Source organism: Hyla sarda, chromosome 4, assembly GCF_029499605.1.
Source record: "Hyla sarda isolate aHylSar1 chromosome 4, aHylSar1.hap1, whole genome shotgun sequence".
Lineage (NCBI taxonomy): Eukaryota > Metazoa > Chordata > Amphibia > Anura > Hylidae > Hyla > Hyla sarda.
This window is the reverse complement of record NC_079192.1, coordinates 35,075,235-35,092,174: the sequence shown is the minus strand read 5'-3', so window position 1 is coordinate 35,092,174 and position 16,940 is coordinate 35,075,235. Positions and strand designations below refer to the sequence as shown.

At 47.4% G+C, this 16,940-nt stretch overlaps 1 protein-coding gene across 6 annotated transcripts in view; it reads right to left on the bottom strand.

Moving 5' to 3' along the window:
* Positions 1-16,940, bottom strand: part of LOC130367768 (potassium channel subfamily T member 2-like) — a 333,948-nt gene that overhangs the window by 121,516 nt on the left and 195,492 nt on the right. For all 6 annotated transcript variants that reach the window (XM_056570514.1, XM_056570517.1, XM_056570518.1 and 3 more), the window contains exons 12-13: positions 16,108-16,244; positions 3,521-3,584 (exon numbers count right to left, since the gene is read on the bottom strand). In XM_056570514.1, the coding sequence (XP_056426489.1) occupies positions 3,521-3,584; positions 16,108-16,244 (201 nt within the window). The remainder of the gene's footprint in view (positions 1-3,520; positions 3,585-16,107; positions 16,245-16,940) is intronic.

Sequence of the window (16,940 nt, the reverse complement as noted above, 5' to 3'; positions counted from 1 at the left end):
CAGAAAAACGCATGTCAATGCGAGTGGCTAGATGAATGAGTTCATGCAGGTTAGCAGGAATTTCTCGTGCGGCCAGAACATCTTTAATGTTGCTGGATAGGCCTTTTTTAAAGGTCGCGCAGAGGGCCTCATTATTCCAGGATAGTTCAGAAGCAAGAGTACGGAATTGTATGGCGTACTCGCCAACGGAAGAATTACCCTGGACCAGGTTCAGCAAGGCAGTCTCAGCAGAAGAGGCTCGGGCAGGTTCCTCAAAGACACTTCGAATTTCCGAGAAGAAGGAGTGTACAGAGGCAGTGACGGGGTCATTGCGGTCCCAGAGCGGTGTGGCCCAAGACAGAGCTTTCCCAGACAGAAGGCTGACTACGAAAGCCACCTTAGACCTTTCAGTAGGAAACTGGTCCGACATCATCTCCAAGTGCAGGGAACATTGTGAAAGAAAGCCACGGCAAAACTTAGAGTCCCCATCAAATTTGTCCGGCAGGGACAAGCGGAGGCTAGGAGTGGCCACTCGCTGCGGAAGAGGTGCAGGAGCTGGCGGAGGAGATGGTTGTTGCTGCTGTAGCTGAGACTGAAATTGCTGTAGCTGTGACTGAAGCTGCTGTAGCTGCGACTGGAGTTGCTGTGTCATGGTGGTCAAGTACGACAGCTGGTGATCTTGTTGGGCGATCTGTCGGGCTTGCTGGGCGACCAGTGTAGTGAGGTCGGCGACAACTGGCAGAGGAACTTCAGCGGGATCCATGGCCGGATCTACTGTCACGATGCCGGCTGGCAGGAGGTGGATCCTCTGTGCCAGAGAGGGATTGGCGTGGACCGTGCTAGTGGACCGGTTCTAAGTCACTACTGGTGTTCACCAGAGCCCGCCGCAAAGCGGGATGGTCTTGCTGCGGCGGTAGTGACCAGGTCGTATCCACTAGCAACGGCTCAACCTCTCTGACTGCTGAAGATAGGCGCGGTACAAGGGAGTAGACAAAGCAAGGTCGGACGTAGCAGAAGGTCGGGGCAGGCAGCAAGAATCGTAGTCAATAAGGCAATAGCAGGAGGTCAAGTACACAGTATGGACAAACACAGTAACGCTTTCACTAGGCTCCAAGGCAACAAGATCCGGCAGGGGAGTGCAGGGACAGAGAACAGATATAGTCTGGGAGCAGGTGGAAGCCAATTAAGCTAATTGGGCCAGGCACCAATCATTGGTGCACTGGCCCTTTAAGTCTCAGGGAGCTGGCGCGCGCGCGCCCTAGAGAGCGGAGCCGCGCGCGCCAGCACATGACAGCAGGGGACCGGGACGGGTAAGTGACCTGGGATGCGATTCGCGAGCGGGCGCGTCCCGCTGTGCGAATCGCATCCCCGACGGCCATGACAGTGCAGCGCTCCCGGTCAGCGGGAACGACCGGGGCGCTGCGGAGAGAGAGACGCCGTAAGCGCTCCGGGGAGGAGCGGGGACCCGGAGCGCTAGGCGTAACAATACTGCCCCCTAAGGAGAATAATATCACTACTATAATACTGTCTACAATAATATAACTACTATGATAATCCCTCCTATGTACAAGAATATACCTACTATAAAACTGCTCCTATGTACAAGAATATAACTACTATAATACTGCTCCTATACACAAGAATATAACTACTATAATACTGTCTCCTATGTACAAGAATATAACTACTATAATACTGCCTCCCATATACAAGAATATAACTACTATAATACTGCTCCTATATACAAGAATATAACTACTATAATACTGCTCCTATATACAAGAATATAACTACTATAATACTGCCTCCTATGTACAAGAATATAACTACTATAAAACTGCCTCCTATGTACAAGAATATAACTACTATAATACTTCTCCTATATACAAGAATATAACTACTATAATACTGCCTCCTATGTACAAGAATATAACTACTATAATACTGCCCCCTATATACAAGAATATAACTACTATAATACTGCTCCTATGTACAAGAATATAATTACTATAATGCTGCCCCTATGCACAAGAATAGAACTTCTATAATACTGTCTCCTATATACAAGAATAGAACTACTATAATACTGCTCCTATATACAAGAATATAACTACTATAATACTGCTCCTATACAAGAATATAACTACTATAATACTGCTCCTATGTACAAGAATATAACCACTATAATACTGCCTCTTATGTACAAGAATATAACTACTATAATACTGCACCCTATGTACAAGAATATAGCTACTATAATACTGCCTTCTACATACATGAATATAACTACTATAATGCTGCCCCTATGTACAATAATATAACAACTATAATACTGCTTCTATATACAAGAATATAACTACTATAATACTGCCTCCTATATACAAGAATATAACTACTATAATACTGCTCCTATATACAAGAATATAACTACTATAATACTGCTCCTATGTACAAGAATAGAACTACTATAATACTGTCCCCTATATACAAGAATACAACTACTATAATACTGCCTCCTATGTACAAGAATATAACTACTATAACACTGCCTCCTATATACAAGAATATAACTACTATAATACTGCTCCTATATACAAGAATATAACTACTATAATACTGCTCCTATATACAAGAATATAACTACTATAATACTGCTCTTATATACAAGAATATAACTACTATAATACTGCCTCCTATATACAAGTATATAACTACTATAATACTGCTCTTATATACAAGAATATAACTACTATAACACTGCTCCTATATATAAGAATATAACTACTATAATACTGCTCCTATATACAAGAATATAACTACTATAATACTGCTCCTATATACAAGAATATAACTACTATAATACTGCTCCTATATACAAGAATATAACTACTATAATACTGCTCCTATATACAAGAATATAACTACTATAATACTGCTCCTATATACAAGAATATAACTACTATAATACTGCCCTCCTATGTACAAGAATATAACTACTATAATACTGCTCCTATATACAAGAATATAACTACTATAATACTGCCCTCCTATATACAAGAATATAACTACTATAATACTGCCCCCTATATACAAGAATATAACTACTATAACACTGCTCCTATATACAAGAATATAACTACTATAATACTGCTCCTATATACAAGAATATAACTACTATAATACTGCCTCCTATATACAAGAATATAACTACTATAAAACTGCTCCTATATACAAGAATATAACTACTATAATACTGCTCCTATATACAAGAATATAACTACTATAATACTGCTCCTATATACAAGAATATAACTACTATAATACTGCTCCTATGTAAAAGAATATAAACTGCACCCAGAATGTAATCCAGGCTCCCAGTTAACAGATGGAGCCCTTACTTCATTTATTCTATAATGGGGATAGTACAACTTCCCTGGCTTTCTGCTTCTTCCATGTCACTGGGATGAGTAATAGACACCAACCCTTATATTAAGAACATAGCAGTTATCACCCCCTTCCCCCCAAACCCCCTTACACGTACAGCTGCGATGCGGTCGGTTTCAAAGCGATTGCTAAGAATGAAGCAGGCTTCTGCGTCATCGATTCTATAGAGGCAGGTGGAGAGAAAAGGAGGGAAACAAGGAAAGAGCAGAAGGGAAAATAAGAGAATGTTAGTAAGTTAGTTATAGGTCACATGACCTGGAAACTGGTTAGAAAACCTACGGGGTGCCTTTTAGAAGTGAAAAATCACAGCTTAAAATTTCACCAAATGAAAGGTGAACAATTTTATAAATTACTCAGATTATGAAGATTTTTATATAATGTAGATAATACTATTATATGTATATTTGTAATATGCATTGATTTCAAAAAATTATATTTTCCTTAGTGTACAGAGCCCTGCTTGTCCTCAGTGCACAGAGCCCTGCTTGTCCTCAGTGTACAGAGCCCTGCTTGTCATCAGTATACAGATCCCTGCTTGTCCTCAGTGTTCAGAGCCCTGCTTGTCCTCAGTGCACAGAGCCCTGCTTGTCCTCAGTGCACAGAGCCCTGCTTGTCCTCAGTGCACAGAGCCCTGCTTGTCCTCAGTGCACAGAGCCCTGCTTGTCCTCAGTGCACAGAGCCCTGCTTGTCCTCAGTGCACAGAGCCCTGCTTGTCCTCAGTGCACAGAGCCCTGCTTGTCCTCAGTGCACAGAGCCCTGCTTGTCCTCAGTGCACAGAGCCCTGCTTGTCCTCAGTGCACAGAGCCCTGCTTGTCCTCAGTGCACAGAGCCCTGCTTGTCCTCAGTGCACAGAGCCCTGCTTGTCCTCAGTGCACAGAGCCCTGCTTGTCCTCAGTGCACAGAGCCCTGCTTGTCTTCAGTGCACAGAGCCCTGCTTGTCCTCAGTGTACAGAGCCCTGTTTGTTCTTAGTGTACAGAGCCCTGCCTGTCCTCAGTGTACAGAGCCCTGCTTGTCCTCAGTGTACAGAGCCCTGCTTGTCCTCAGTGTACAGAGCCCTGCTTGTCCTCAGTGTACAGAGCCCTGCGTGTCCTCAGTGTACAGAGCCCTGCGTGTCCTCAGTGCACAGAGCCCTGCTTGTCCTCAGTGCACAGAGCCCTGCTTGTCCTGTGTGTACAGAGCCCTGCTTGTCCTCAGTGTACAGAGCCCTGCTTGTCCTCAGTGTTCAGAGCCCTGCTTGTCCTCAGTGTTCAGAGCCCTGCTTGTCCTCAGTGTACAGAGCCCTGCTTGTCCTCAGTGTACAGAGCCCTGCTTGTCCTCAGTGTACAGAGCCCTGCTTGTCCTCAGTGTACAGAGCCCTGCCTGTCCTCAGTGTACAGAGCCCTGCTTGTCCTCAGTGTACAGAGCCCTGCCTGTCCTCAGTGTACAGAGCCCTGCCTGTCCTCAGTGTACAGAGCCCTGCCTGTCCTCAGTGTACAGAGCCCTGCCTGTCCTCAGTGTACAGAGCCCTGCTTGTCCTCAGTGTACAGATCCCTGCTTGTCCTCAGTGCACAGAGCCCTGCTTGTCCTCAGTGCACAGAGCCCTGCTTGTCCTCAGTGTACAGAGCCCTGCTTGTTCTGTGTGTACAGAGCCCTGCTTGTCCTCAGTGTTCAGAGCCCTGTTTGTCCTCAGTGTTCAGAGCCCTGTTTGTCCTCAGTGTACAGAGCCCTGTTTGTCCTCAGTGTACAGAGCCCTGCTTGTCCTCAGTGTACAGAGCCCTGCCTGTCCTCAGTGTACAGAGCCCTGCCTGTCCTCAGTGTACAGAGCCCTGCCTGTCCTCAGTGTACAGAGCCCTGCTTGTCCTCAGTGCACAGAGCCCTGCCTGTCCTCAGTGCTCAGAGCCCTGCTTGTCCTCAGTGTTCAGAGCCCTGCTTGTCCCCAGTGCACAGAGCCCTGCTTGTCCTCAGTGCACAGAGCCCTGCTTGTCCTCAGTGTACAGAGCCCTGCTTGTCATCAGTATACAGATCCCTGCTTGTCCTCAGTGTTCAGAGCCCTGCTTGTCCTCAGTGTACAGAACCCTGCTTGTCCTCAGTGCACAGAGCCCTGCTTGTCCTCAGTGCACAGAGCCCTGCTTGTCCTCAGTGCACAGAGCCCTGCTTGTCCTCAGTGCACAGAGCCCTGCTTGTCCTCAGTGCACAGAGCCCTGCTTGTCCTCAGTGCACAGAGCCCTGCTTGTCCTCAGTGCACAGAGCCCTGCTTGTCCTCAGTGCACAGAGCCCTGCTTGTCCTCAGTGCACAGAGCCCTGTTTGTTCTCAGTGTACAGAGCCCTGCTTGTCATCAGTATACAGATCCCTGCTTGTCCTCAGTGTTCAGAGCCCTGCTTGTCCTCAGTGTACAGAGCCCTGCTTGTCCTCAGTGCACAGAGCCCTGCTTGTCCTCAGTGCACAGAGCCCTGCTTGTCCTCAGTGCACAGAGCCCTGCTTGTCCTCAGTGCACAGAGCCCTGCTTGTCCTCAGTGCACAGAGCCCTGCTTGTCCTCAGTGCACAGATCCCTGCTTGTCCTCAGTGCACAGAGCCCTGCTTGTCCTCAGTGCACAGAGCCCTGCTTGTCCTCAGTGCACAGAGCCCTGCTTGTCCTCAGTGCACAGAGCCCTGCTTGTCTTCAGTGCACAGAGCCCTGCTTGTCCTCAGTGTACAGAGCCCTGTTTGTTCTTAGTGTACAGAGCCCTGCCTGTCCTCACTGTACAGAGCCCTGCTTGTCCTCAGTGTACAGAGCCCTGCTTGTCCTCAGTGTACAGAGCCCTGCGTGTCCTCAGTGTACAGAGCCCTGCGTGTCCTCAGTGCACAGAGCCCTGCTTGTCCTCAGTGCACAGAGCCCTGCTTGTCCTGTGTGTACAGAGCCCTGCTTGTCCTCAGTGTACAGAGCGCTGCTTGTCCTCAGTGTTCAGAGCCCTGCGTGTCCTCAGTGTTCAGAGCCCTGCTTGTCCTCAGTGTACAGAGCCCTGCTTGTCCTCAGTGTACAGAGCCCTGCTTGTCCTCAGTGTACAGAGCCCTGCTTGTCCTCAGTGTACAGAGCCCTGCCTGTCCTCAGTGTACAGAGCCCTGCTTGTCCTCAGTGTACAGAGCCCTGCCTGTCCTCAGTGTACAGAGCCCTGCCTGTCCTCAGTGTACAGAGCCCTGCCTGTCCTCAGTGTACAGAGCCCTGCCTGTCCTCAGTGTACAGAGCCCTGCTTGTCCTCAGTGTACAGAGCCCTGCTTGTCCTCAGTGCACAGAGCCCTGCTTGTCCTCAGTGCACAGAGCCCTGCTTGTCCTCAGTGCACAGAGCCCTGCTTGTCCTCAGTGTACAGAGCCCTGCTTGTTCTGTGTGTACAGAGCCCTGCTTGTCCTCAGTGTTCAGAGCCCTGTTTGTCCTCAGTGTTCAGAGCCCTGTTTGTCCTCAGTGTTCAGAGCCCTGTTTGTCCTCAGTGTTCAGAGCCCTGTTTGTCCTCAGTGTACAGAGCCCTGTTTGTCCTCAGTGTACAGAGCCCTGCTTGTCCTCAGTGTACAGAGCCCTGCCTGTCTTCAGTGTACAGAGCCCTGCCTGTCCTCAGTGTACAGAGCCCTGCCTGTTCTCAGTGTACAGAGCCCTGCCTGTCCTCAGTGTACAGAGCCCTGCTTGTCCTCAGTGCACAGAGCCCTGCCTGTCCTCAGTGCTCAGAGCCCTGCTTGTCCTCAGTGTTCAGAGCCCTGCTTGTCCCCAGTGCACAGAGCCCTGCTTGTCCTCAGTGCACAGAGCCCTGCTTGTCCTCAGTGTACAGAGCCCTGCTTGTCATCAGTATACAGATCCCTGCTTGTCCTCAGTGTTCAGAGCCCTGCTTGTCCTCAGTGTACAGAACCCTGCTTGTCCTCAGTGCACAGAGCCCTGCTTGTCCTCAGTGCACAGAGCCCTGCTTGTCCTCAGTGCACAGAGCCCTGCTTGTCCTCAGTGCACAGAGCCCTGCTTGTCCTCAGTGCACAGAGCCCTGCTTGTCCTCAGTGCACAGAGCCCTGCTTGTCCTCAGTGCACAGAGCCCTGCTTGTCCTCAGTGCACAGAGCCCTGCTTGTCCTCAGTGCACAGAGCCCTGCTTGTTCTCAGTGTACAGAGCCCTGCTTGTTCTTAGTGTACAGAGCCCTGCCTGTCCTCAGTGTACAGAGCCCTGCCTGTCCTCAGTGTACAGAGCCCTGCTTGTCCTCAGTGTACAGAGCCCTGCTTGTCCTCAGTGTACAGAGCCCTGCTTGTCCTCAGTGTACAGAGCCCTGCTTGTCCTCAGTGTACAGAGCCCTGCTTGTCCTCAGTGTACAGAGCCCTGCTTGTCCTCAGTGTACAGAGCCCTGCTTGTCCTCAGTGTACAGAGCCCTGCGTGTCCTCAGTGCACAGAGCCCTGCTTGTCCTCAGTGCACAGAGCCCTGCTTGTCCTGTGTGTACAGAGCCCTGCTTGTCCTCTGTGTACAGAGCCCTGCTTGTCCTCAGTGTTCAGAGCCCTGCTTGTCCTCAGTGTTCAGAGCCCTGCTTGTCCTCAGTGTTCAGAGCCCTGTTTGTCCTCAGTGTACAGAGCCCTGCTTGTCCTCAGTGTACAGAGCCCTGCCTGTCCTCAGTGTACAGAGCCCTGCCTGTCCTCAGTGTACAGAGCCCTGCCTGTCCTCAGTGTACAGAGCCCTGCCTGTCCTCAGTGTACAGAGCCCTGCCTGTCCTCAGTGTACAGAGCCCTGCCTGTCCTCAGTGTACAGAGCCCTGCTTGTCCTCAGTGTACAGAGCCCTGCATGTCCTCAGTGCACAGAGCCCTGCTTGTCCTCAGTGCACAGAGCCCTGCTTGTCCTCAGTGCACAGAGCCCTGCTTGTCCTCAGTGTACAGAGCCCTGCTTGTTCTGTGTGTACAGAGCCCTGCTTGTCCTCAGTGTTCAGAGCCCTGTTTGTCCTCAGTGTTCAGAGCCCTGTTTGTCCTCAGTGTACAGAGCCCTGTTTGTCCTCAGTGTACAGAGCCCTGCTTGTCCTCAGTGTACAGAGCCCTGCTTGTCCTCAGTGTACAGAGCCCTGCTTGTCCTAAGTGTACAGAGCCCTGCCTGTCCTAAGTGTACAGAGCCCTGCCTGTCCTCAGTGTACAGAGCCCTGCCTGTCCTCAGTGTACAGAGCCCTGCCTGTCCTCAGTGTACAGAGCCCTGCCTGTCCTCAGTGTACAGAGCCCTGCCTGTCCTCAGTGTACAGAGCCCTGCTTGTCCTCAGTGCACAGAGCCCTGCTTGTCCTCAGTGTTCAGATCCCTGCTTGTCCCCAGTGTACAGAGCCCTGCTTGTCCTCAGTGTACAGAGCCCTGCTTGTCCTCAGTGTACAGAGCCCTGCTTGTCCTCAGTGTACAGAGCCCTGTTTGTCCTCAGTGTACAGAGCCCTGTTTGTCCTCAGTGTACAGAGCCCTGCTAGTCCACCATCACTTCCTGTATTTGGACTCCTCACAGAGACACACAGGCAATAGCTGCAGGGACATAAATATTCACATTTTTTAACCAATGTATATTACAAATATACATATAATGGTATTATCTACATTATATAAAAAGTTTTTGTTAACAAAATGTCCACTTTAAACCCATGCCTACTTATGGAGACAAAAATAAATAAAAGTAGAGGAGTGATTGGAAAAATAGACAAAATTTGGCACATGTATGGCATTTGCCATTAACAAATATAGTCATATGCGTCTCCCCTGACTTTTTCCTACAAAATTTAAATGGAAATGTAATAGTTAACAAGGGCCTATATCTAGGCAGAGCATTTGGAGCTCTGGATCAGTCAGCTTCTTACTGCTTTGCACTGTACATATATGTCATTGGCGGCTGATCGATGACGTAATGCAGAATGTATGACTGCGATGGTGCACAGCAGCTGCGCCCACACTATGAACTGGTGTCAGCTGTAACATACACCTAGTTAGCTCCAATCCTGGTCATGGCAGCAGGTTGTTAGCTGTAAAATACAGTTCACAACCCGCTGCAATGGCTGGGATGTGAAGATAGCTCCGATCCTCCTCAGATCATTTTCCAGTAATGCCTTTCTTTAAAGCACAGATTAACAGTAATAGGTGACACCAGTAAGATAGATACACACAATAGCTTTTGCTCAAAGAACAGCCTCCTCCTCCCCATAGAATGACATCAGCAATTCATAGGATAGGTCCTGTCCATTGTCATCTATGTCCAAGGTTCCTGCCATAAAGCATATCACTAAATGCTGTTAATGGGGTACTCCGCCCCTAGACATCTTATCCCCAATCCAAAGGATACGGGGTTAAGATGTCTGATCATGGGGGTCCGGCCTCTGTTAACCCCCATGATCTCTCCTACAGCACCCCCTGTCATCTGGTTCATGGAGCGAACTGTGCTCTGTGCCTGACGACTGGTGATGCAGGGGCCGGAGGATCGTGACATCACGCCCTGCCCCCTCAATGCAAGTCTATGGGAGGGGGCGTGGCGGGTGCCACGCCCCCCTCCCATAAACTTGCATAGAGGGGGCAGGTGTGACATCACGAGGGGGCGGGACCGTGACATCACAACACACCGGTGTTGCACCCGATGTTCTAATCGACTGCAGGTGCAGCAGCCAAGATGCGGGGGTCCCCACTGGTGGGTCCCCCGTGATCAGACATCTTATCCCCTATCCTTTGGATAGGGGATAAGATGTCTAGGGGCGGAGTACCCCTTTAAAGAGAAAGTCCAGTTTAGGAAAACGTATCCCCTATCCAAATGATAGGGGATATGTGTCTGGAGCGCTGAGCAGGAGATCGCTAGGGGGTCCAGTGGTTGGACCACTGGACCCCCTAGCAATCCCCTGCTCAGTGCTCCAGCTCTCCTCGTGCATGGAGTAGGGGTCAGCTTTCCTATAGGAGGAAATGTGTGGACCACCATTTTTTTGCGGGGGTCTACACAGCTCCATACATGGGGAGAGCCTGAGTGCCGGGCAAGATATAGCAGGAGGTCCCAGTGGACGGATCAGACACTTTGGTTAGGAGATAAACTTTCTTAAACTGGACTACTTCTTTAAAAACAGCTCAGGCAAGATGGCAGCCCCATAAAAATGCACAGAAAAAAAAACTTAAATAAAAAAAATTACATCAGAAGATAGAAACAGATTAGAAAAAAAGAACATGTTTCAGTATCTGGTTCAAATAGGAATAAAAAATCTAGTGGACACATTCCCTTTACCCCTTATCCCCTACGGATAGGGGATAAGATGCCTGATTGCGGGGGTCCTGCCGCTGGGGACCCCTGTGATCTTGAACGCAGCACCCCGTTCTACAGGGGCCGGAGCATGCGATCACGGGGGCCGGAGCATTGTGACGTCACCGCCCCGCCCCGTGTGATGTCATGCCCAGCCCCCTCAATGCAAGCCTATGGGAGGGGGCGTGACAGCTGTCACGCCCCCTCCCATAGGTTTGCATTGAGGGGGCAGAGCGTGATGTCACACGGGGGGTGGACCATGACATCACAATGCCCCGGCCCCCGTGAACGCCATTAATCAGACCCGGAGCGAACATGCTCCGGGGACTGATTATAACGGGGTGCTGTGTTCAAGATCAAGGGGGTCCCCAGCGGCAGGACCCCCGCAATCAGGCATCTTATCACCTACCCTTTGGATAGGGGATAAGATGTCTTAGCACCAGAGTACCCCTTTAACATAAAAACAATATAGGTTAAAAATAACATTAGTAAAAAATATACAAATTTGGTCTTGCCATAATTCTACTGTCCAGTAGAATAAGGGAAAAATGTATAACATTAAAAAGCAGCACTGCTGGTTTTCTTCCATTCTCGACAGAAAAAGTTAAAGGGGTATTCCAGGAAAAAACTTTTTTATATATATATATCAACTGGCTCCAGAAAGTTACACAGATTTGTAAATTAAAAAATATTAATCCTTTCAGTACTTATGAGCTTCTGAAGTTAAAGGGGTGCTCCGGTGAAAACCTTTTTTCTTTTAAAGTGTAGCTCCCACCAAGTAATATATAATATAATCTGTCCCTACCTATTAGTAATCTAGCCCTAACCCCCTACCTGGCTTTAAAAAAAATTAAATCGCTTTAATAGAGCAGATTTAGTGCTTCTAAATCTGCTCTATAAAGCAGGGCAGGAAGCAGCGCGTCCCAGCAAGCGCAACGTCACTGATGCCTTGCTGGGCGCTTGCTTCCGCCCTCAGATCGTCTATGCAGCGCTTCTGTCGGGAGCGCGCATAGATGATCTGCCAATAGCACGGCAGGCAGCTCCGGGGTCTCCTCCTCCCTGTTTACCTGTGCATGTGCTATCCAGGGAGGAGGAGTAGAGGAGCATCGCCGGCCTGCCGTGCACGATAATACTGCCGAGACCCGGGACCGATTACAATAATGGTAGCTATTCTAAATAACTGGCAATACAATAGAAAACCTTAGAAACCCCACCAATGATCTTAATTACGCCACTAAATAGTTTAGAATTAGCTGTAGGCACATTTATTATAGAAATACTGATGAATAATCATCAGTGTGCCTACAGCTGTTTCTAAACTACAACTACCAGCATGCACAGACAGCTGTTAGCTGTCAGGGCATGCTTGTAGTAGTAGTTTTGCAACAGCTGGAGGCACCCTGATGATTATTCATCAGTATTTCTAAACTAAATGTGCCTACAGCTGTTGAAAAACTACAACTCCCAGTGTGCCCATACAGCTGTCAGGGCATGCTTGCTGTTGTAGTTTTTCAGCAGCTGGAGGCACACTGTTTGAGAAACACTCATGTAATTATTAGGGTGGGTGCCTCCATCTAATGCAAAACTACAACTCCCAGCATTACCATACAGTCATCAGCTGTCAGGGCATGCTGGGAGTTGTAGTTGGCATGCTGGGAGTATTAGTTGCCGGATCCTAACCATAACATGTTGCTGCCATAATTATTATAGTTTTTAAAGTTATATAAGACCTCAGATCAGACTTGCCCATCCGGAGGATCAGCGTAGCAATGAGTGCGAGCGCTGCCTCCGGACAGGGTAACGGGGGCGGGGCGGGGCCGCGCGCGAGGCCAGTGGAGCTGGCCAATGCGCGTAGCCCCAGTTATCAGTGTGCTTGCTCTCGCCTGTTTGATTGACAGGCGGGAGCGAGCACAGCAGTGCCTGGATTTCGACTCATTGCCAGGCTGAAATGAGTCGAAATCCAGTAGTGACGTCACTGCTGAATGCATTCGGCCACTAGGAGGGCGACCCCTAGTGGCCGAATTTAAAAGTGATTTTAAACTTGTTTAAAATCACTTTTTTTAATTAAAGTATATTAGAGATATGTTGTAGTACTTAACCCCTTAAGGACCAAGGACGTACCGGTACGTCCTTGGTCCTGCTCTTCTGATATAACGCGGGGTTACACAGTAACCCCGCGTCATATCATGGCGGGCCCGGCGTCATAGTGAAGCCGGGACCCGCCTCTAATAGCGCGCAGCGCCGATCGCGGCGCCGCACGCTATTAACCCTTTAGCCGCGCGCTCAAAGCTGAGCCGCGCGGCTAAAAGTGAAAGTGAAAGTTCCCGGCTAGCTCAGTCGGGCTGTTCGGGATAGCCGCGGCTAATCGCGGCATCCCGAACAGCTGACAGGACAGCGGGAGGGCCCCTTCCTGCCTCCTCGCTGTCCGATCGCCGAATGACTGCTCAGTGCCTGAGATCCAGGCATGAGCAGTCATCCGGCAGAATCGTTGATCACTGGTTTCTTATGAGAAACCAGTGATCAACATAGAAGATCAGTGTGTGCAGTGTTATAGGTCCCTATGGGACCTATAACACTGCAAAAAAAAAGTGAAAAAAAAAAGTGAATAAAGATCATTTAACTCCTCCCCTATTAAAAGTTTGAATCACCCCCCTTTTCCAATAAAAAAAAAACACAGTGTAAATAAAAATAAAAATAAACATATGTGGTATCACCGCGTGCGGAAATGTCCGAATTATAAAAATATATCATTAATTAAACCGCTCGGTCAATGGCGTGCGCGCAAAAAAATTCCAAAGTCCAAAATAGTGCATTTTTGGTCACTTTTTATATCATTTAAAAATGAATAAAAAGTGATCAATAAGTCCTATCAATGCAAAAATGGTACCGTTAAAAACTTCAGATCACGGCGCAAAAAATGAGCCCTCATACCGCCCCATACACGGAAAAATAAAAAAGTTATAGGGGTCAGAAGATGACAATTTTAAACGTATTAATTTTCCTGCATGTAGTTATGATTTTTTCCAGAAGTCCGACAAAATCAAACCTATATAAGTAGGGTATCATTTTAATCGTATGGACCTACAGAATACATATGAGGTGTCATTTTTACCGAAAAATGTACTACGTAGAAACGGAAGCCCCCAAAAGTTACAAAACAGCGTTTTTTTTTCAATTTTGTCGCACAATGATTTTTTTTCCCGCTTCACCATAGATTTTTGGGCAAAATGACTGACGTCATTACAAAGTAGAATTGGTGGCGCAAAAAATAAGCCATCATATGGATTTTTAGGTGTAAATTTGAAAGAGTTATGATTTTTTAAAGGCAAGGAGCAAAAAACGAAAATGCAAAAACGGAAAAACCTCCGGTCCTTAAGGGGTTAAGTACTACAACATATCAATTTTTTTACTTCATGACAGTGCCCATTTAAATCAACTGGTGGCAGAAAGTTAAACATATTTGTAAATTACTTCTATTAAAAAATCTTAATCCTTCCTGTACTTATTAGCTGCTTAATACTACAGAGGAAATTCTTTTCTTTTTGGAATGCTCTCTGAAGACATCACGAGCACAGTGCTCTCTGCTGACGTTATTATAATAATTACAAGTCTTTATTTATTGTTGTCCTTAGTGGGATTTGAACCCAAGGCCCCAGCACTGCAAGGCAGCAGTGCTAACCACTAAGCCACCATGCTGCCCTTAGCTTACATCTGCTATGCACAGTTGCTAAAATGGACAGAGATGTCAGCAGAGAGCACTGTGCTCGTAATGTCATCAATGTTCCAAAAAGAAAGGAATTTCCTCTGTAGCTTCAGCAGCTAATAAGTACTGGAAGGATTAAGATTTTTTAATAGAAGTAGTTTACAAATATGTTTAACTTTCTGGCACCAGTTGATTTAAAAGAAAAAAAGGTTTTCACCGGAGTACCCCTTTAAGGTTGTTCTTTTCTATCTAAGTGCTCTCTGTTGAGTCCCTTATTAGTCTCTTATTATTATTATACTGTACTTTTATAGTGATAATGTTAATGCCTTACCTTGTATCTATGTTGCCTCACACAATATGGCCAATTCGTGGGCCTGGTGGGATGGGCGCATGCGCGCGATCCCATTAGTGGTCACGCGAGATCTCGCAAGTCCGCAGGCTGGATTCCCAATGCGCATCCTCCGAGCGTGATGACGTGGTGGACGCACCACGTCGTCTATACGCCGGGACATGCGCAGTGCAGTCCAAGATGGCAGCGGCCATGCGAAAGACGAGGGGAAGCGCTTCCACGTTCAGTTGATGTTGTTTATTTATTTTACTTTCTGTTTTGTGAGCATAGAAATAAAGTGTTTGTACAATATACCATACAATTCCCTGAAGAAGCTGTATAAGAAACGGCGTTGGGGTGGCGGTCTCAGTGGTAAGGGTTCCCCTTTTCTATCACATGGATATTGTGCAGTATTGTACCTACCTATATTGTGGGCTGTAGTTTGTGGTTGCTAGTACCTGTCAGTATGCTGACAGTGGTTATTGGCCCTACAACATAGCCCTATACTTATTGGATTGGTGATACTGCATTATATACTGGCAAAGGCGGGGCTTCTGCGGGCTAACTGACACTGACGTCAGCACCGCTCATGAATATTCATGAGCGGCGCTGACATCAGTGTCAGTTAGCCCGCAGAAGCCCCGCCTTTGCCAGTTACAGCAGGATAAACACAGAGATTAAAACTACAAGTGCGGGCGAATGGCGGCGCGGATCAGACCAAGGTAGGGCTCGTTTTAATCAGCGTCTCCCGCACTATCCACCAGTACATGTGGATAGTGCGGGAGAAAATATGTGACAGTTTTCCTTTAAGTGCTCTCTGATGACACGTGTATCAGGACCCGCTCAGTCTAGAAGAGGTTTGCTATTGGGATTTGCTTCTAAACTGGGCAGTTCCCGAGACCAGTGTCATCAGAGAGGATTTAGACAGAAAAGAACAACCTTAACTTCAGAAGCTCATAAGTACTGAAAGGATTCAAATTTTTTAATAGAAATAATTTACAAATCTGTTTAACTTTCTGGTGCCAGTTGATATATTAAAAAAAAGTTTTTTCCTGGATAACCCCTTTAATAAAATACTAATCATCCCGCAATAAACAAAAACCTCAAACAGCTACATCGACGACGTAATAAAAAAAAAAATTATGGATTTTGCAAAGCAGACATGAAAAAATGACAAAATCGTTTCATCCTTAGGGCCCATTAGAGCCGCGTCCCTTAAGGGGCTTAAGTGATGAATGATTAAGGAATGACTCATCCCAGACATGTGCACCCCCCCCCCCCTCGCCTTCACCATCACAGACTGACATTGACATGAGGAATCCAAACATCTCCTGGTGAGATCTGATATTAAGCTCCAGTATTAGTAATTAGGTAAAATAGCGGAAAGATTAAGAGTCCTAACACGGGGGCCGGATGTTCCTCACTGAAATCTACAATAACAACCTACTTGGCTCTCATGAGATCCTGATCCTTCAGAGCCGAGCCCTGCAGGTAGATGACGCGTTGCGACCACAGGGGGATTTGTAAGACTCTTCTTACTGGCAGATCCATTTCGGTGGGACACAGGAGAACCACATAATGATCCTGTAAACAGAACACATTGTATTATGGAAAATGCATAAATTATTCACATTAATGGATGTTTTAATTACCAAAATTTTGAGTGCTACAGGTTCCAACCATATAACCACAGACCCAAGTCGTCTTTAATGTACTTTAGTATTGATGGCCTGTACGTAAAGCTTACGAAAAACATGGCTTTTTGCACCTAAAAACAGTGCCACAGGCTATATGTGGTAGAACAGCTCAACCGTTTTGTGACATTAAAGGGGTATTCTGGGCAAAAACATTTTATCCCCTATCCAAAGGATAGGGGATAAGGTGTCTGATCGTGGGGGCCCACTGCTGAGACCCCCCGCGATCTCCCTGTAGCACCCGCATTCTATGCGGGTGCTGAATCTCTAGTTTCGGAAACCTCCGTCACGCCACACCCCCTCCATTTCTGTCTAAGTGCTCTCTGATGACACGTGTCTCGGGAACCGCCCAGTTTAGAAGAGGTTTGCTATGGGGATTTGCTTCTAAACTGGGCATTTCCCGAGACACGTGTCATCAGAGAACACTTAGACAGAAAAGAACAACCTTAACTTCAGAAGCTCATAAGTACTGAAAGGATTAAGATTTTTTAATAGAAGTAATTTACAAATCTGTTTAACTTTCTGGAGCCAGTTGATATATAAAAAAAAGTTTTTCCCTGGAATACCCCTTTAAGGGCTGGTCGCT